The sequence below is a fragment of the Poecilia formosa genome, unplaced genomic scaffold (assembly GCF_000485575.1).
Source record: "Poecilia formosa unplaced genomic scaffold, Poecilia_formosa-5.1.2 Scaffold115, whole genome shotgun sequence".
NCBI classification, from domain to species: domain Eukaryota; kingdom Metazoa; phylum Chordata; class Actinopteri; order Cyprinodontiformes; family Poeciliidae; genus Poecilia; species Poecilia formosa.
The window spans coordinates 163,893-185,672 of record NW_006800054.1 but is presented as its reverse complement, the minus strand read 5'-3'; the positions used below and the strand labels follow the sequence as shown (position 1 = coordinate 185,672).

Sequence of the window (21,780 nt, the reverse complement as noted above, 5' to 3'; positions counted from 1 at the left end):
AATTTCACATTTTACTGGAAAGAACTTGGATATTCTCTTATATGAAAAGTTGTAAACTTGCAAAACAAAGTATAATTTTCCATGAAAAAAATAACATATATTTGCAATAGACATTCTCCAACATTGTGAATTCAGAAATATGCATGGAAAATCTCAGACGTTTACTAAGATTTTAAAGTCAGACATTTGAAATACCAAAAGTAGCATAACGTTTGAAGTGGTAATTTCATGAGATGCACATCTAGATATTTACCAAAGTGTAAGTGGTACATTTGGGCTCTTTCCCTTGCAAATCTTGCAAATATGTGAAATTAATCTAGAGCTAAACTGTGCAAGCATAACTTTTTCTGATTAGCATTGCTACGTCTCTTGCAGTACTGACCTCCTGCTGGCCCACAGTTTGACTGTTGTATGGCAAAGCCAAGTCACAATCTGGTATGAAGTTCACGCAGTAGTTGCCAGCAGCCTGGGGGTCATCCACAACCATCAGCTGCTGAATATCTCCCTGAAATCAAGAAATAAAAAATGTATGCTTTCTTTAAATAAGTGATAAAAAAAAAACTGCTACAAAGTGAAGAACCATTTTTAAAACACCTTAAGACTGGGCTGGTAATCATTTGGCTAAATCAAAGTGTCAGATTGATAAAAGTGAAGCATGGACAAAGACAATTGCTCACAGTGGTCCTATAACCCCAGGAGGGGGTTCTGTTTTGTGCAAGAAACAGTCAAAAAGCTTTCTCTCGCCCACCCCCCTGTCAGGACCTTTAATTTCCCATTGTGCCCCACAGGCATAATGCCAGAGCATATTTACAAACATGGACAAAGACAGCACTGCTGCACCCTGCAGCTCTGAGCCCACAGGCTCCACTCGCTTTAGCATCTGCACACGCAACATCTCCCTATAAGATTACTGAATTCTTCATGGCATTTAAAGGACTGGAAGAATTTTTTACTCATGCTGTGAAAGAACATTAGGTTACATCTCAAGGAATAATTGATCAAGGACAATAGTAAAGACTATGCTTCATACAGCAATGTTACAAGAAACACCGCTAAAAAAAAAAAGTATCTGCTCCATTATGGATTTTATTGTTGTTGTTTTGTTGCACTTAAATATTTCATATCATCACACAAATTAGAGTAAATATCCAAGCAAATTAGCATGATTAAATAAAAAATGTAGTTTCTAATAATAGTTAAGCTATTCTAACTAACCGGGCCCTAGGTGAAAAAACTGAAATTCTATCCGTGTGAAATCATGATTTCCTTTGAATTTGATGTCAAATCCAGATCCAAGTTCTAACATCATAGCAGAGTGGCACCATAGTTTAAATGTTTCCCTGCTTTAAAACGCCTGATTCAGCTGAATGTAGCAAGGAAACACCTAAAACATGCAGGGCCGTGTGCCTTGGGGACCAGGGTTTGGAAACACTGACCTAAAGCACTGCAGGCCTCAGTTTAGCTCAGTGTTCATGATTCAACAGCAGAAAACAGACTTGGTAAAACTGGCATCCATGGAGTTTCATCTGCTGTAAAATATCTTGACAATCTCCACAACATTCTGACACACAGTGTAACTTTTTGCAAGTTGTTCGTCTCTCTACATCTAGCATTAAACTAACAAGGCATTTTACAAACAAGCCTCGCACCAAAAGTCAATTGTGGAATTTGTACAGTGATAAAAATGTGGCTCCTTTTAATGGGACTCCATTAAGACCAATGCAATTTTTTTTTATTGAACCATAAAAAAATTATGAATTCTAGTTGTTTAAACCAAGTGTGACAAATATATCAGATTTAGGGGCTAATAGAATTTTCACACATTATGCTATGTGTGAAAATTCACTTTTAATTTTTTAAGAAATTAAAAGTGCCTTTTGTACTTTATAAAAGAAATAATAACTTGAAAACTGCAGTTTGTTATATGTTCTGACATTAATATTTATTGTATGACCTGAAAGACGTAAGTATGAAAAGAAATTTAAAAAGAGGATAGACATCAGGGATGAATACTTTTTCACAGCTCTGTGACATCCAGATTTGTTTCTGAATTTAATTGTAAAATAATAACTGGGAAACTGTTAAAAAGTAAAAGTCAAAAGGTCACATTGATTGCTGTTTGACAGCAGTAAATTAATCAAAGGAGTCAGACCCTTTGAAGCATAACTGTCAGGTGAAATGGAAAACTGGGACAGCTGGGCAGCAATGTGGGATAAATTATATTTGACTGAAACCTTGATATTGTTTTAATTAATGTCCCGTTGTAATCTCTTTAACTGGATTTAGCAGCCACAGGTCAAATAAATCCGAAGTAATAACATCACTGTTTCACAACACCTGAAACAGCTCAAGACAACCTTTGTCAGCATAATGTGATCATGCATAGTCTCAACCGCAGAGCAAAAGGATAAACCTAGGATTGACTATTCAAACTGCATGTTATGCTTTCAAAACATCAAACATAAAAGGAGTACTTATCCAATTATTCTTTCTGTTTTGGCCACAAGCCAGATCCAAGGAAATAAAAAGATTGCACTCAAAGGTGAGAGACAAAGAAGAAAAAAAAAGCAAATGGGAGCTAATTCAAGCTAATCCAATCACAATTTGAAATCAAAGGAAATTCTCATCTGCACTTTTCTTGTGCTTTTAACCCCTCTTGAAAAGCACAAGTTATAAAGCTAATGCGCACCATACTCTGTTTAGTACAAGGCACAAACATCTGAGGAGGAATTGCATACAGAAAATGAAAACACATCATCTGAATTAGCATTCAGTTTATTCTTTTTGGCAAACACTATGTTGTTGTTTTTTATCCACTGCCTCCCTAAAAGCCTGCAATCATAATCACCCATATCAGAAGAAACTGAACTCTCAGTGAGGATGAGCAGTGAGCCCTTCTGACATGCCTTAATCAGATCAGAAAACAGTCCCTGCCTGCACAATATGTGCATAAAATAACAAGAGTAAAACTTTTATTTTTGCCTAAGTTGCAACAATTGCTACATCTAAAAAGCTGACAACCATTTTGAGTAAGTTTTTTTTTTATGGTGCAAACACCACATTTACTACACAACATTATGCACTGTAATAGTTGTTTCAACATGCCCAGCACACTATGCCAATAACTCTCTTATTGCTTGCACTGTCTGAGACAGAATGGATCAAAATTTCCTAACAATGCAATCCAGGTTTGGATCTTATCTTCACAGTCCGTGTACTGGAGGCATACAGCAGCCAAAACTAAAACGCAGCAGGGCCAAATTGATGTTTACTTTACTGCAACTCCAAGCAAAAATACTGAGTTTGTGTAGCCGTTTGTAGGCAATCTGGAAGCAATAGGCGGACCACAGTCCCCGTGCTCCCACGCTAAGGTCCCATGATGGGAGAACTGGGCCAGAACATTGGCCACCTCCCCAGAACCAGGGCCTGGGAACAGAGGCCCAGAGGTCAGCCTGCTTAACTTTTCTCCCTGTGGTACCAGCCTCACCCCATATATTGAATTCTGCTGGTGAAATACAGCATATAAAAAGTAAAAGAATGCACAATTTAATTGAAAACACAAAAAAAAGCCCAAAACATAGAGACCAGTAAGGAGGTTCTTTAATTTAGAATTTGGTTCCTCAGTAAATTTATTGACCGATATAAAGGATGATTTGGATGACACATAATACAGATTGACTTTAACGTATTAGTCATAACCACACATTGGATATGATCATCATCATGACTCTTTGCATAAGATGATAAATTAGGGCATCAGAGTGTTTTTGGACCAAAGCCAAAAATTAAGAGGCCTTGGTTGCTTTTGAAAAGGGAAATTTATGCTGCCCACAAGGAGACACATTTCCCAAGTGGGATTTAAAGTAATTACATAAACTGGAAAGCTACAGTCACTGTCTGCAAGGGAGGGGGGACGGAGGTGAGGGGAACAGCGTGTGAAGGCAGCTGAGGTTAAATAAGGACGCAAATGGTATGATGTTAATTTGTGGGCAAAGTTATAAATTAAGTGTTGAAACCCCAAAAGCTGCGAGTTCATAAGAAGACAATATGCAAAAAAAGAAAAAAACTAATAAAAACATAGTAAGCAAGAAAAAATCTGTTTGCAAATAAGTATTCTGATCTACAATTTTTTTCAAGAATTTTTATTGCTTTGTTGTCATTGAAACTAAGAATAAAAAAAACTCCCTCTGCACATCCACAAAACCTTTGAACAGGTACAGAATCTTATCTTACGCTTCTCTATCTTCCGTTTTCTCCTGTACTCCATTAGGAGGATTCTGAGCCCTGAGGACATGGAAGGGGAAGGGGCTTGAGCTGATCTCAATTTCATGCTGTTGGTTAGAGATTTAGTTGGGCCTCATTGGGAATGACAATGGAGAAGGTTGAGTATTATCATGGGAAGCACAGAGAATGACTGACAGTAAAGGTTACAGCAGTGAAAACGAGAACTGGTGAGACTCAGAGTTTGATTTGATACTCCCCGAGTGAGCTTTGCTGCATATTAATACATATGTGGCCATTCATGTTAATGTAAAAAGCCTGCCTGTTTCATTTTCCAGAAATCCCTTAAATAGTAGAGATTGAGCTATTTATCGCAACAGTCACTCTACCAAGATTCCCCATGTGCAAAGTCAGATCTTTAAATTAATGCTAGTATTTTTTATTTTTTTATTTATTTTTTATTTTTTTTGGCTTTGCAATGAAAATTAAACTGGACAAGTTACAATTCTCCTTCTCAAACATAATTTTTTTTTTTCTCACAGTCATCGCTCCTTTACAGTAACAACTGACAAACAACTCACATGTCACCCATATTCTACAAAATTATCTTAAAAAATTGTTTAAACCCTCAAAGTCTGAACTTGATTCAATTTTGTCTTTTTTTTTTTTTATAAAACTTTTTTAAAAGTATGTGTTGATTCCTTTCCACTTCCGAATTATCCATTACCCTGTGCAGATATATTCGGTATATCTTTTTTTTTTTTTTTTTTTTTTTTTTTAAGAAATTAAAAGTGTCATTTTGTGGTTTTAATGTGACAAAATGTAAAAACAATTCCCAGAAGAAAGAAGTTACTGTGGATCATCTTCAATGGGATCTATGTGTCAGAACTAATAGAAGTTGCAAATCCCAGTTTGCCATAATTAAACAGGGACCTTGTAGATATAAGTAAGAAAAAAATCTATTAAAAAACTGTTGCAGTAGAGCACGTAATCTAACAGTATCAATAACTAGTTTAAATCCCTGTTGTTTAAACTACTTGACAACTTTAAAACCACATATGTTTGTAGCACTTCAGATAAGCTCCACTCCATCTGGTTGTTTTTAAAACAACCCTGAGAGGTTTCCAAATGAAAGAATAAAATAGGTCATGCATGATCACCAGGAAGTCCCCTACTGAGCCTTGTCATCTAATATAGACTATATAACCTCAGCAGAATAAGCTTCCCACACACATGCAATACAAAGATAAAAGAGACGTAAAGTTTTAGACATTTTCTTTTTGTTTAAACCACAACAAAAATTCACTCAGAACACAGAGCTGCTGCTGCATAGAGGGCCACAGCACACAACACAATCACATTGTTTATTCTTAGTATCTGGCAAACCAGATCTGCTGAGAAGAGATCTAAACATCATAGAAAAAAAAGCAATAGAGTAACCATGAGTCCGACCCTGAGATCAACTGTTTTCATCTGTTTTGTGGTTCACGCTCTTTCATAATCTCGTACCTCGAAAACTTCTTCATCCAGCAGCCGTGTTCCAAAAACAACAACTCCCTCAGTGCTGACCACGGCATCGTCCCCCCGCTGTAGATCCAGAGTTTCCACCTTCTGGCAGTCCAAGTAAAGGGTCACAGTCTTGTCGAGGACGCTGTAGGCTATCCTGTGCCATCTGAAACGGCAACCAGAAAGAATGAACACAGGTTAGTCTTAAAGGAGGAGTTTATTTGTTTGTGTCCATAGAAGATGCCCAATTTATCCCAAGTCTTTAAAATATATTGCAAAGCATTTAGACAAGACAATTTGACTATGAATCTCATGTTGAGTTTGGTTAAGAATAATAGAATTAACACATGAAATCAAACTAACAGCTTAGTTCTGTCAGATCACTTGGTGTCACATTCAACAGGGAGGATAAGGCCTTCATACTACCCACTTTCCATCTGCTGTGTTGATCTTCCTGAAAATAGGATACTCATGTGGAGTGGGCTGCCCATGCTGGTCTTCGTACACAAAGACAGGGGACCGACCCACCTCGAGCCCCACCTGCTGCACCCCCCCGTCATCATACACTGAAAAAAGGAAGAACTGGGAGCCCTTTTTAGCTCTTACGGTAGCCATCAGGGAGAAATTCTCAGGAAAAGTGGAATCTGCAGGTGGAGGAGCAGAGAGGAGAGTTGTTAAGAAATGAAGAGCGGCGCGCAGCAGGGAAGCACGCATTTCATCACCTGCTGGCAAGGACCTGGATGAGGATAACGATGAAAAATATTAACCATGAAAAGACGGAGTGTAGAAGGGGGGAAAGTAGGTGAGGTTCTGTCACATATATTATGCTTCACAGAGTCAACATTCGCACTTATTTTGTACATCTTAATGTTTTCAGACATTAAAGGAAATGATTGAGAACCCCATGCCTGAAGTGGATTAAGAGGATTTTTCTCTATGTTTTCATATAGAAGGAAAAAAAAAAAAGTCTAGACAGTACCATGGAATAGCTGTTTAGTGGGAGTGCTGAGCTGGATCTTTTTGATCTTGTAAGCCAGGTCCGTCTCCTCCGTGCCCCTCCTGCTAGTGCAGAGACCAGCCTCCAAGGAAACCCCCTCCATGTTCTCTGACAGCCCGAGAACTCGCAAAACATCAACAGGATCAGCTGTGAATGGAAACCAAGAGAAAATGAACCATCTGTCCGTGGTAATAAAGGAGTCTGAGAAAACATGGAGTGTGCTTGCACACTCGTAAATTCAGCCATTTCAAACGACTTAACACACTTTAATAAACGATGTCTTGCTTTCTGTTTGTCCCTCCGTCTAACATTGCATGGAAAAAAATTTTCCAAACCCTTTTAAGACAGAATGAAACTTGTAGCATACGGGAGAATGCTTTTATCTTGTCAGATCAAAACTACAATTCTGCCTTTGTGACAACCCGCTTTTTTTTTTTTTTTTTCAGCTAAATACTAGCTGTTACTTGTCCGATGAGCAGGACTTATTGTGGCTGGTAACTGGTTTTAATGCGTGGTGCCTTCCTGCTTCCTGTGAGTCAAAAAAAAAAAAGATGAGGTCCCCTGCGATGTGGTGGCAGGTGGTCCGGCTTCTGTGGATGTTATTATAGCATAAAAGGTGGTACCCAGACTAACCTGTAATTCTGCGGTAGCACAGCTGACAGCTGACACCTGCACAGATCCCCCCCGTGCCAGCCAACAATGACACATCTGGATTTCATTTAGAGGAATCTAAACCAGTCATCCTCAGTTTTTACATGCCACAAACAAAGGAAGGCTATTTTTTTTTTTTTGTATTTTTTGCAAGCCCAATAACATAACAATTGTTTAAATGCATTTTCTGAACCATAGCTGATCAAATAATGTTTATTACAGTAACTTTATCCCCTGCAGAGAAGGGCTTCCTTCAAGACGACAGCCTCCCAGCTTCCCTCCTTTCAATGAGCCTGTGTTTTATTTGCAATCTGCTGCTCATGTTATTAGATGTCTGCTGATAAAGTGCTGCCGTGAGCATTAGCCAGGATCAGAGCTTTGCGCGCATCCAGTCTCCCACCAGCTGCTACAGAGCGTGGCTCAGCACTTTGCATTCCAAGCATCTGAAATGAGGATCCTAAACCCGAATTGCCTCCTGAAACTCTCGCTGCTCAGAGTTTGCCTTTTATTCTCCTCGTTAATTAAACATGTGGGGAGAGTTTACTATTGCCCAGACACCGCTTGGAGAAAAACACAGCATTACATTTTATGGCTTTATTTATTTGCAAAGCAGACTCTGTCTTTTTTTTTTTTTCTTTTTTTCCCCCAAACATTTTTAACAGCTCCATAACCTCACATAAGAGGTTGTTGGTGGACAAGGCAATAAATTAACTATGTTCAACAATAGAAAACATGATCTGATGGGGCAAATGTTGACTATATGAAGAGTACTACACACCGTTCAAATCAAATCATTATAGAAATGGCAGAAAATGGCAAAAACTAAAACATTTCTTTAGCTTGAACAGTAAAGTACTGTTTGAAAAGCTTCAGTTGCAAAATAATCAATTCAAGTAACATCATTGTAAGCAAGCTTATATTTTATAAATGTCCACATCAAGAAATTTTGCACAATACACTTGAGAAGTATCTTCTCCAGCAAACTTTTGCCGACAATTGAAGCCAAAGTCCGGAGGCCTCAGTGTGATGCACAGCAGAATTTTTCTTCTTATGTAATATATTTCTGCAGGAAGTCAGCATTTTGGTGGCACTGGGAAATTTATTGACAACGAATGAAATATTTTGTGTGGGCTACTGTTTACAGTCATGCAGCAGAGCTGTGATGGCCCAAAAAAACCTGCCAGGACAGCAGAAAAAGAGACAGCTTGGACTTTGTCCTAGGCCTTTCAGAGATTTCCTATAACTGTCACTTTCCAGAGGTAAAGTGCTAATTCAGCAGTGGTTAAATATTGCATGTACTTATAAATACATAAGTACATGTATTGCTCTGTTAGGCAGAGCAATGCATGTACTTGAACTACTGAATGGACCAAGGACTTTTTTATAAACTAGCGTGATCATTTTAATTGCAAGTATAAAGCAAATAATGCCTAGCAAACCTAAGAGCAGCTGGTTTTATTTGAACTGTTAAAACAGTTAGTTAATTAAATACAAAACAAACCTGTAACATCAAATTGATCACTCTGGGCTTTAGAGTTTCCTGCTTTGCAATACAAAAAGCAAACAGTAAATAATTCAGCCAAAAAAGGTTAAAATTATGACTTCTCCAGCGTATTCTTCATTTTTAGTAAGTCTTTTAGTTAGACTTAATCTAATGCTCTCTTATTTAGCACACATTCTTTGGTTTTCATAGTCCTATGTTATTGTTACAAAAAAAATCGTATTGTATTTTATTGGGACCAACAGAAAGTAGTGGAGGGGATTCCCAAAGTTTTCACAAATAAAAATCTAAATAGTGTATCATATTTAGCCTGTGTCAATGTTTTTCACCTTTCACTGCAGGTTGGACAAACAACATCTTCCATCATTAACTTGCCAGTCTGATCACAACTTCTTCATTGCATTCGGGTCTGGTCTTAATTGGGTTTTTCTAAAACAATATGTTTTGATCAAAACCACTGAATTGTGGTTATGGCTGTATGGAAGCTAAGCCTCCACCCCCGCCTTATGATTTTTAAGAATCACAAGAAGTCCTTTGTTGTTCCTGTATTTTTCCATTCCTCTTCCTGTCAACTGCAGTACGATCGACTGAACATGACTCTGTGATGTGTTCAAAGTTTTGGATATTGTTTGGTGCCTGCATGCTGCGTGACCAGTCCTCCGCGATCTTCATGATTATGTTCTCAAATGTTTTCTTCACAGAACATCTGTTTTCATAATCAGAATATCAGGTAAAACTCTAGTTACTAATAATGTGGCTTCTGAAAGCAGTTGGTTCCATTGGATATCACTTTGGGGAATCAGAGTAAAGCGGGATGAACACAAATTACTGACAAATCTTTTCCAGACTTATTTTTGCAAAAACTTTTTTTCTGACTTTACATTATTCAAAATGTTGTACTTTACCGCATAAAATCAAAACAAAACACATAGAGGTTTGTGGCTGTAGTGTTACAATTCAATGAATATGTATACGTTTGCAAGACACTGACCTACTTTGATATTCAATCATCTGCATTGCTGTTAAAACACTTTAAATTTGCCATGTCCTCCATAATATGTGATTGTTAATGTTCTTTTTCATTCTCCGAGTTGTTCTTCACTATGAGACTAAAAGTTAGCTTTTCCTCTCCCCAAACATCAGAATCCAATTCAAGTCCAAAACAACTGACAGTGAGGAAGAGAAGTCATAAGGCCCTGATGTTTGGAGCATTGCTCCCTTGTGATGATCCTAAACAGAAGCAACATGGGGTTAATTAATTTACAAGAAGCTGACCGCCAAACTATATCACCACCTGACAAAGTTACTTTAATCTTATCTATTTGGACTGTCCAACAAAGACATAAAGCTGTTATTTTTGAATGTTGTCGTTTTCTCCAATGAAGTTTGAGGTTGACAAAAGATTGTTGACCTCTAACACTCATATATCAATAAATGAATAATAAAAATCTGTATCTAAGTCACAAAGAGGCATCTGAAACAAGCAGCAGACACTGTGTGTTTCCAATAAGTGGTCAGGGTGACACCTGTAATTAGATTTGGGTGGAATCATAAGACTCCAACAGACCAATGTGCGAAAGAACTCATTGGTATGGGTGTGTGTGATGCTGAGAACCTGGACATAAAATATCCACCAACCTGTGGAGAAGTCAGTCTAAAAGCTGTTGATGCAATGTGGAAAGCTTACTAAAGAGCTTTACCCTTGTAAAAAAAAAAAAAGAAAAAAAAAAGCCTATTCCACACATGCATCAAGAAGAAAAGCCCAGAGAAATGGAAGGCTGCCTTTAGAAGTTTGGATACGTGCACCCATCAGTGAAAGAATGTTATCGTTTCCATGCTTAAGATCCATTAAGTCAGTTGGATCTAAATTCTAACAGCTTCTTTTCCTTTCCTGCAGCACTGACTGTCTGAACAAGTTTCACTTGCATCTCATTATTCTTTGTTGCAATGTCCTTACCTCCCCTTTCAACTTATGTCAATTCGGAGAAAGTTGGGAAGGTTGAGCAAAGATTTAAAAAAAAATAAAATAAAAAAAAAAGATCCAAATCTTCAAAAATTCTGGAATTCTACTGATAAACAAGCTGTGCATGAAGCAACGGTGCTACATGACTTAAATTTCACAAACTCTCCATGGACCGGGGTGTTTTTCCAACTACAGCAAATGTCAAAGTACTTTCCAACCTGCTCATAGATGTTTTTGCAAAACAGAACAGTCAGATTTAACATGCAGCAAATGGAATGCTGCGAGGATGCAGAAAATGCACATGTAAAGCTGAAAGAAACTTGCAGATTCTTACTTTCTCCAAGTACGCTTTCCTCCCTCCCCCCCATTGTACTTTTATCTGAGAGATAACCACAACCGTCAAGTAGCACTGACATACAAGCTTTATTAGACAGAGAATATTTGAGCGGTCTGTCTTACAGATTGCGTCCTGTTCCCAAGAACTGATAGTAAACACTTTTTATGTGTGGATCTTGTGGTCCATTCTCTCTCTGCCCTGTGGCGACACAACTCAGCACCATTTCAGTCATCAGTGGACATAATGTGTTCTCTGTGATTCTAAAGCAAATGTCTCCGAAGACATTCTTTATGACTCACACCACCTACACTCCAGACCCTGCCTGAGAACACCCCTCTCTCATAGAGACAGTACTACACTGTCAACAGTGATTGCATTTGCGAACTGGGGGAAATGTAACGAGAAATGAAGCCAAGAGGAAATCTGCGCACTTAAATATTCCCACCGTATCTTCTACCACACCCTGGAATGAGAGGAGGGAAAGAACTGACATTTACACTTTACATGACACGAGATGCCCAGATTAGATCAGCTGATGAAAAATACATGCTTGGATCAAGAAGAAATAAAAATCGGCTCAGTGAAATTAAATTGTCTGTAAAAAAGTGCAGCATGAAGAGAATTTATTCAAAAATAAATAAATAAATAAAGGTCCAAGGGTGCCAAGCTCTAAAAGGTGGTGATTAACAATGGAAAATTGATGAAAGATCCAGTGCAAGTGGTTGAATAAATCTAGACACATTTTCTCTCAGGCACTGGGAAGAGATAATTTAATTAGAACAGGATGTGACCCTTTGTCTGGGTCACATCTGTGTGCAGACAAGAACACTGCAAGTTAAGAGGAACTAATACATGTAACACAGATTAAAAAGTAAAACACACAAATAATCTTGACAAACTGAGCACATGATCTGCATTAACTGCTTACATCTAGCTTGATTAAGTCAGCTGCAGGGGGAAAACTAACATGGAGCATTTTGTCTTATTAAAACTGCTTTTGAATCTCTGTTGCTTTATGTGAGGCATTGAAAAGAATCTTTTCAAAAGTATATTCTAAATATGAGAAATGTAGATTAAGGCATTTGTTTTGCATTATTATTGGAATGTAGTGACACACTGCAGTAGAAATATTAAATGTTCATCTGTATCATCATTATTATAGCGGCAGGGTCACAAGGGGTGCTGTTGCCTATCTCCAGCAGTCAATTTAGAGATCAATTGAGAGTTAAAATCTTCTTTACATGGGTGTCCTGGACAAAAACAGCAATAAAACACATTACACATAAGATTCTACAAATGATGAAGCATCAATGATCAACAAAATCTAAATAAAAAGAAAGGAGTCAATTAACACGTGTAAATAATTCATCAATCAAACATTTGCATTCAAATCTTTAACAATTTAAAAAGTCAAGCCTTTGCTTTAAGGTCACTCAGAGAAACAAGTTCATTCATAAATAAGGGGCAAAATCCTTGAATGCTTACAATGACAGCCACAAAAAGCATGTATGATAATCATACCCACTTCTGAATGTGGGTCAGGGACTCTGTCGTGTTTTTAGAGCTAATATTTCCACATCCATATCAGTTATACTTTTGGTGTTGAAGCAAGAAGATTTAATAGGAATCTGGTTGCATGATTCCTCCCAGTTCACATCAGCACCACATTCTTGAATCTCCACAGATTTCCATGATCTTGTTTTGTTCCTCCGCATGATGAGCTGACAGGCCAATAGCTACTTGGCCCACAGAGAAAACACCTGCCCCTCAAGGCCCTGAACCAAACAGCCGCCCCTCAGAAAAAAACCCAGAGTTAAACTTCTGGACATATGACGACTTTCTTGAGCAATATGCGTGTCTTTTCTGCATGACTTTCTTGGCCTGTTTAATGTTAAAACTACCTGACGATTGTTCATTTTACTCTAAAATGCTAAAAGGAATCACAATGTCTCACCAATGGGGAAAAAAGCACAAATTAACAAGCAATCAGACAGAATTTCATACAAACCAGACAGAGTCATTAGCGATTTTTCATTTCTTTGTAATGTCCTTTAACCCTTCCACAGAGCCAGACGTATTAAATATATTTTCAAAATATATTTCTTTTGGTCTATCTGAAATAATTTCTTTTTTTGTTGCTATCATTGCTCCTGTTGTGAGTCGATCATAGGGCAACACTAAGACACAGAGGACAAACAACCATGCAATTTAGGGCAATGTAGAGCAACTAATTAACCTAATATTAGCTGCTCAATATCAGTAAAACATGCAAATTGAAATAATAATGATGAATACACAATAGTCATGACTTGCACAAAATAAATAATAAGTATAAAGTATCAATGTCTGTATGCTTTAGATTGGTAGCCAGCAAAGACTCAAGATAAAAAGTTGTCATGGCAACTGCTCCAAAAAAAAAAGAAAAATAATAATTTCTGTCATTTTTAATCCTTGGTTATTTCGATTCCACCATGTTTTATGGATAAAGCCGCTTCTGTTTTCAGCTTTAAAACAACTTGCTGTTTCCAAATGACTTTACCACCATGTGACCTGTTTACTTTTTAGAAACGTTTTTTGCTACATTAAACAACTAGCATCACCAAATATATCACAGGTACATAAATTCTCATTATATGGTATTTAAATATCTGATATTAATTCCAGTCCAAGCAGATCTTCACAAAATGTGTATCGCAGACAGGGAGGTTGTGATAATGACACATTTGCAATACATTGTGCAGCCCTATCAAAAACACATATTCAGACTGTGGAAGGAAGCCAGAGTACCCAGAGAGAATACACACACACACACACACACACACACGCACAGGGAGAAAACTACATGCAGGTGAAAAAAACTAGTGGAAATTAAGATCTCTCATGTTGTTTGTTGTTGTCACGTATGGTGGAGAAGTGGGGAGCATAAGAAGAGCTTGGGTCTTGACTGCTTTAAATCCTATTCCTGGTCATTTCCTGAGGAATGTGTTTCTGTTTGACCTATGAATCATTCCTAGATTAAAAAAAAAAAAAGCTCTTAAACTCATGGGATGAGTTACACATAACTTCAAAAATTAAGCTGGACCTTTAGTTGCTCTTTCACAAGTTGTCACAAGACACAATTTCCTCTCTCTCCTTTTTTACTGAGTTAATTAGAAATATGAAACATCAATTTCATAAAAGGGTGTTTTAGGACCAACAGCGTGATTTTCAAATAGCCATTTTCTGAACTCATCACAGTTTATCAGTCATAAATAAGCTAGAAAATGTCTGAAACTAAAAATGGTACAACGAAATATTCTGCTATCACCTTGTGTTACTAATACACTGGTTGTTGGCTTGGCCATTTAGATAAACAATCAGCAGTTCTCACTGACTTCTGACTTGCAGGAACAAAGTCGGGTTTAATTCTAATCTTACATGCGAGTTGATCCGACGGTTGAGGTAACGCTTTTTTTTTTTATCAACGGCTTTTGTTCTCTTCTCATTGACGTTTCTGGAATATACCATCGCGATAAGGCAGAAAGACTAGACTGAACTGAGTGGAAAAGCAGCCAAAGAAAATGCCTGGCAAATAATAAATATGACTTTGAAAGATTATAAGAATGTCTGGCTTGCTGGAAGAAAAATAAAAACACACAGGTTCCAATCTTGTTTTCGTAATTATGACCTCCACACCAATGAGCACTGGGCTCATGAACTTGAATAAAAACACAGATGACATAAAGGGACACTGCAAAGAGGAGAGATCCTCTGATGTCTGCTCATTGCAATTCTACAGGAAGCATCTCCAACCAGTCCCACTGAAAGCTGCTTGGAGCTCTCAGTGATCAGAAGCTCAGAGCCGTAGAACCCTGAAGGGATAGGGACTTTCTGGAAGCCAGATGTGCGTGGAGTACTATAGATTGCAGTCCGGCGCCACAACGTGTTTAAGCATCACTTCTACATATTAAAGACTTGGGGTGGTTCCAAATAGTTTGGCTCATCAAAAAGTCTGAGAAGCAGTTTGATGTGAATCTTGCAGAATCAGCAACTATAGGCGCAGAGTTCGTCATTTCCGACACTTCTGATGTTTGATGTTTCCAGTAATGTTTCCAGTGCAATAAGATAGTCACACAATGAAGCACAAAAATCCCTGTGTTCTGCATTTGAACAGTGCCTAATTAAACTGACCTTAAAAATTGTTTTCAGTTGACATTAATTTGTTCTTTGATCAAAGGAAAAACTCTTGTTCTATGCTTTTGGGAGTTTGATCCTTTACAAGCAAGAGGACAGGATCAAACAGGACACAGTGGGGGGTCTGCATGGTGTATGTTTCCCCTTATTAGCGAAGGACAAGACAGGGCAGAAGTCGTAGGAGGAAAAAAATATACACAAGGAGATAAGGCAAAGAAAATGACAAACTCTCCACATACTTAGACTTTGAATGCAAAGGAAACCTTACTCAAATGTGTGGAAGTAGACGAACATGCAAATGTAACTGAAGTGAATTGTGCATGTGCCAGAATGTCTCACTTCCTGTCTGTACATGAAACGCTCTCTCATGTCTCAAACACACAGAGACGGCATGTGCGAGAGCCTTCTCCTGCTGGAACATACACATGTTGATGTCTGACATTAAAAGAGTCAGAGACGCAAACATATTATCAACTGCAAGCACAAAAGTAAGGCCACAATCTCAACACAGCCACATGTGCAGCGCGCTTTGAAATCGTCTCAGTCTCCGAGTGCACCAGACCCTCATTAGCTGTGGACACAGCAGCTACTGTGCCACTTGAATGTGATTAGGTCAGCTGGCTCACTTCCTCGTTCCATCACTTCATTTCAGCCAGTGAACAAGAAACGCTTCCAGCTAGAAAGTGTGTTGTAAGCCATGGGTGAAGATAAAACATGTTTAAGTGATAACCGTTCCTGCTGCTGAGACGTGTCACTCCATTAGGGGTCTCTGAACAGCAGCACCTGTAGAGGAAGTGGTCTGCACCTCTTAAAAGCAAACATCAACAGCCATAGGCCATAGGCCATAAGAGTGGCAAACACCAGTGAACCAAATGGCATATATAATACACAAACTATTGGACGTGTTTTTAAGTGCAGCATGACACGGTGATGGAGGAGCCCACAGCTTTGTTTTCTCGCAGGTGTACAGAAAAATGAGCCCACTCTGCCGTTACATGCAATGGAACTATATGTGCAGGATATCACATAAAAGGTAGAGGCATTAAACCTGTCAAGCATTTCCGTTTGTCAGAATAATCAGGAATATGGCGGCTGAGACTACTAATGCTAAACGCTTGAACATCAGACATTTGCAAGGAGGAGATACATTAAACAGATTCGTGGCAGGAATGTTAATCTACTCAGTTCCTTGCGGTGTTCAGACATTCAGCTCGTTCTCAGACCGACGTTAAACCTTTTCGCGGTAAACCGACGCCGGTCGCAGGCAAACTCAAACATGACATCACAGCCTGCAGCCCACTGAGACGCAGAATCCTGACCCGACGCGGAAAGGGGCTCATTCAAATTCAAGCATTATAAATTATGTTGCATTAAAATGCAAATGTGGCAACACAAGCTCATTTAATCACAGTATGTTCGTTGACCCGAGAATTTTTAACTAAATTAGTTATTTGCGCTGTTCTCGGAAATTTTCGAGAGAAATTTGAGCCAATTTATTACCAGCCGATATCAACTCTGCATAACAAGTTGCAGCCTACAACACGTTCGCACCAGCCTCGAATTATTAAAAGCAGCTTTGCATATCAGATAGAAAGTTAAACTTAAGAAATAAATAAATAAATAAATAAATAAATGCAAATTAGCCTACTCTGTTGGGATAAAACCAAGTATTGCTTGAGGGCAAAGTGAGACAAAGACATGCCCGCAAACAGTGAAAGAAACTTGGATGAATTTTAGACAAGAACTGAAGGAACTTTCTATGTTTCTAAGGCTCCATAACCTGTTTTAGATCCTTTCTTATTGCACAGTAGTTAGTTTGATACTTTACCAGTTTGAGCCGTTGTTAGGTGAAGTAGGATAAAAATAAATAGCGGTATTCTTCTGCGCGACCTGCTCCTTATGAAGTGGTCCATCCTTTAGAGCGAGGACCCCCGTCTGCCTCCGCGCCCAGAACTTTGTTGGCTGTTGCAGAACTTCTGTTTGTTCAAAACTACACGGCCATGTGTGGGGTAAAATGCACTCGGTATTTCCACTTCCTTTGATTGTTGGAGACGTTTTGTTGTGATGGATTCTCTTAGTTTCCCTGTGTGCCTCTCATTCAATCTCTCCCTCTCATCATCAATCCCACCCTCCGCTCTCCACCTCTTCCCTCCCACAGGACGCAGGGATGAGTGGTGAGCCGGCGGGAACCCCCCGCTCTCCCCCTCATAAATCAGGCCTATTAGTTGAAGTAATTTGTTAGATCTCATATCTTTGGTCATTTCCACCAGATTCATCTAAATAAATAAGGAAATTGTTGAAACATTTATTTGTTTCAGCAATTCAGTTTAAAAAGTGTGGATTCGAAAGAAGCGTATATGTTTCAGCGATTATTTTCAATCATTTTGAGATTAATAACAGATGGAAGAATGATGTCTTGGCAGCTGTCCAGCAGACGATTCCTGACGCACTAAGCAAAGTCAAAAAAGCCGTGCTCTATTTCAAAGTTATATGTGCAAACCCTTATGAGTTTGTTCAATTTCAACATGTGCTAAACCTCAAACTGGCAACTAAACAAAAGTGTAAAATTCTCCGTTGGGTTTAGATTATGCCTCTACGAGTTTTTAGAGTTCTACGTGTGTACCAATTTTGGAAAATTTAGTGGAAGAAAAAAAAAGGGGTGCCGAGCAACAGGGATAACAGTAGCCTAGACAATGTTACTTGATCTTATGGGTGAAGTTTCCACAACCAGTAATGATTTGATCACACATGCAAACCTCCTGATTTTGATTTCAATTTCTGAGTAAACATTGGCACCTGTCTAACTGCTTTAATCATGGTGTCCTTGTGTTTGACTGGCTAGCAAATTGGCCTTATTTAAACTACATAGAGAATCTATGAGGTGTTGTCCAGCAGAAGGCGAGGCAACAGACCTCACAATGAGCCGAAGGCTGTCAGTAAAGCAGCCTGTGTTTCCTTACAGCAGTAACCTAGATTAATGGACTTCATGACATTGAGGCAACAATTCATGCAAAACGAACTCAGTGATTAGCGTATGCAATATACATAAAAATGCATTTGAACAGGTTGCCATTTCTCTAGTAAAACATCTTTGTTTTACTCCTGTGAAACGTTTTTCCTTTCTTTTTTTTTGATAAGCTGAATTTGAGGTTGTCAACCAATTTTACCTATTTGTATGAATTTTGTGTCATTAAGAAATGACAGTAATCTAAGAATCATAATGAAGACTATTATGATTGGTTTGGTTTGGTGACTATTTAAAAGATTCTCAGTTGACTTCATGTTATGTGACTAAAGTTACCTTTTAACTGCAGTGAAGATTAACTGTGCTAAAGATATCAGAAGGTGGAGAATGGAGCAAGGCTTTACAGACTTATCTCAATACTGCAACACCCTAAGCAGGTTCAAGTGTTAAGCTAAAAAACATAGTTTATTTTCACCAGCAGTAGCTGGAGCCGTACTTTCATCCCAGTCTCTGAAATGTTTGTTTGCACGTTGGAGACTGAAAATGTGAAGCTGGAGGCTGAATGACTTGCAGGTCAAAGGTTAACTGACAGGACTGGGCAACCATTCAGACACAGGCGCATCTGGCTGGAAAACATTGTTTAAATCTTTAACAGTGTATATGTTACGTTGTAAATATCTCGTATTTCTTCAAAACTACAATCTGAATAAAATCAAAAGATCAGTTGTCAAAAATTATTAGGGATCAGCTTGTATTGTGTATAGGTTTTGGTTTGATTTTTGTGTGTATGTTTGTGTTTTCTAGTTTATTTTAATACCCCTTAGGTGCAATCCCAAACATGTCAATAGGTGACAGTCAGAACAACAATTCAGGAATCTTTCACCACTTATAATTGATTGGTTTTTCAAAGAGTAACGGTTGAATTCTTAAATAGTTAGGATGCATGCTGACAATTGTGGAAAAACATAGGCAGCTTTGTTGTGATTTCATGCTTAAAGGCCAAATATTATTTTTTTACAGCTGGACACCTAACATTGTCAAAAGTATAAAACAGAAATAAATTACAATCAGCCTTCCTGTTGCTTTATCAAAACAGATATGTAACATTACATTTCCATCTTTTGTAACTTTTGTCTCATGCCCTTTAAAACAGAAAGCCCTTCCTGAGATCCACAGTCATGTAGCTTCTGTAACAGCAACTCTCCATAGCAGTGGGCCTTTCTAAAAAGAATATGTCAAATGAATGGATGGCTGCTTATTGTAGAAAAAGGACTTGCGAGCAGAGTTGCTACAAAAATAATTTTCACAAATGTAAATAATGAAGGAACTGATTTTCTCCTCACCAACATAAAAAGGTCTGTTTGATGGAAACACTTTTTACTCCAGGATTAATTAATAGAGAAACAGTGGAGGTCAGAGCCAGGGCTAAAACTGTTTATCTGAATGATGCCAGGATTTGCATTCATTCATTTCTGTAGTGAATAACAGACAGACTGTGCTCACATCTAAGCATTTTTAAACCCCAGTTTGGTTAGCTTTCCACGCTCTGTCCTCAGACAACACTTCTCCACATCATCATATAAACATCGTCATCTTTACCTTACCATAAATTCAACTTGGAGACTTTGCTATTTAAATTCAAAGTTTGTTGCTGTTGTACTTTGCGCTCCAGAGTCAGTATTGTCAATCTTTGCAACTTTTTTCCGCATTCTCAGCTTTGTCTCTTCACCAGAGAATAATCACTTTAAAAAATATATCCCTTAAAGCAAAACTGCAAATAAGATTGCTAATAACAAGTTTACAGTGTTGTAAAATACCTAAAATAGGGAAAATATTTAGGAACACTCAGGAAATCAAGGAGAATGGGCTTTGCTGGCTGGCCTGCAGTCCATATGTCTATTTCCTTCTGAAAATGTGTTTTGCATTATGATGAGGAGAAAAACGACATTACCCACAGACTGCTAGCCAGTTGAAATTATGGATTATACAAACAAAGACACATCTTCCTGGCAAATCTGCACCTCTCAGCAGTGTTTTTTCAAATGATTAAAAAGAGAATCAACTGAAGAAAAGATCTTTCTCAATGTACATTTTCTTAAATGAGTAGAGGGAAGATTAAAGATTCGGCCAATTCAAATCTGTATTGTAGGAAACAAAAATTACTTAATAAAAACATTGCAGAAAAAAAAAATCAACTCCCAACCCACTTACGGTCTGTAAACACCCGTGACATCTATTAAAATCTCTTTGAAAGCTTGAACTGACAGTAGAAAATTTGCAATATATGTGGACTGAATTAAGCTTGCCAGAAATTTAATTGATTCTCAGACTCTTATATTCAGTGGAGACATGCTCAGAGATAAGGTATGTAAAACCCTCTGCTAATTGGAAAATGACCAAAGATAATGTTGCGGCAGTCCAGGCAACAGCAGGATTTTTTTTTTAAAGGAAACTCCAGAGAGAGAGAAAATGAGCCAAATCTCATGGGAGAAGATTCACTAACCACATAAAAATTAAAAAAGCACATCCATCTCAGTATGCCAGTATTCTTTCAAACTTGTTTTACCTTTTAAAGTAACTTAACATGAAAATTTCTAATCCACTTTCTAATGGTATAAAAATGTCAAACATTGAAAAGCTCTGGAATTTATGTTGACTCATAAATCTTTCCAGAAATATTTGGGTTTAGAAAAATATTTTCTCAACTCAAAAGTTGAAAATTTGAAGCCATGTGTTGATCCGATTGAACCCATCAGAAAATAATGGAAGTGAGAGATTAAAGGAAGTTTGACAAAGGTATCTAACTAAACAGGCTGGAGTTAATCTGTTGTGTAAACACCTCTGACCTCCTACAGTGTCCCCACTCAGCACCGGCTCAGCCGGACTGAGTCAGGATCACATTCCTGGCAGCTTTTAGCAGATAGTTACTAGGAGTCCAGTAGCTAATCTAAAGTCTTGGTGAGAAATATTTCTTGAGCATGTGCTACATAGCTTTATCCATCTACTAGACGGGTCTAACCTTTGCCACATACACCACACCAACAAAAAAACCGCTAATGTCAGAAAAACCATCTTTTGTCAAATGAGAAATACTGCCCACAACTAAAATGAGATGCATGCTCAGGTTCTGTAAAAATACACAGTCTTGCGCTTACCATAATTATTACAATTGGAAGTAACTCAGTCCAATTATCTCATATTTCATCATCCAGTGTTAATCAAGAGGTTCTGATTAATCCAAACAAATAGTAGAAGGTAAATAGATTCTATTTGTCAAGTTCATAAAAGCATGTTCGCGCTGATGAAAAGACTGCCGGTACGATCCAAAATCATGTTGGCAATCATTTTATCCTCATAATCAAATCAGCAGAAACCAGTCGAGTGTATTTACTTTGTTCTCATTAACATACAACAGGAAACGTTCAAACAGTAAATCACACCTCGAATGTGTTTTGGCACGTATTCG

At 38.0% G+C, this 21,780-nt stretch overlaps 1 protein-coding gene across 4 annotated transcripts in view; it reads right to left on the bottom strand.

Annotated features, from left to right (window-relative positions):
• The window catches only part of col5a3a (collagen, type V, alpha 3a), a 52,412-nt gene extending 34,941 nt beyond the window's left edge, over positions 1-17,471 (bottom strand). For all 4 annotated transcript variants that reach the window (XM_016675510.1, XM_016675511.1, XM_016675512.1 and 1 more), the window contains exons 1-5: positions 17,178-17,471; positions 6,707-6,871; positions 6,158-6,371; positions 5,731-5,893; positions 383-505 (exon numbers count right to left, since the gene is read on the bottom strand). In XM_016675510.1, the coding sequence (XP_016530996.1) occupies positions 383-505; positions 5,731-5,893; positions 6,158-6,371; positions 6,707-6,871; positions 17,178-17,262 (750 nt within the window). In that variant the 5' untranslated portion in view covers positions 17,263-17,471. The remainder of the gene's footprint in view (positions 1-382; positions 506-5,730; positions 5,894-6,157; positions 6,372-6,706; positions 6,872-17,177) is intronic.
• Positions 17,472-21,780: the final 4,309 nt, after the last annotated feature.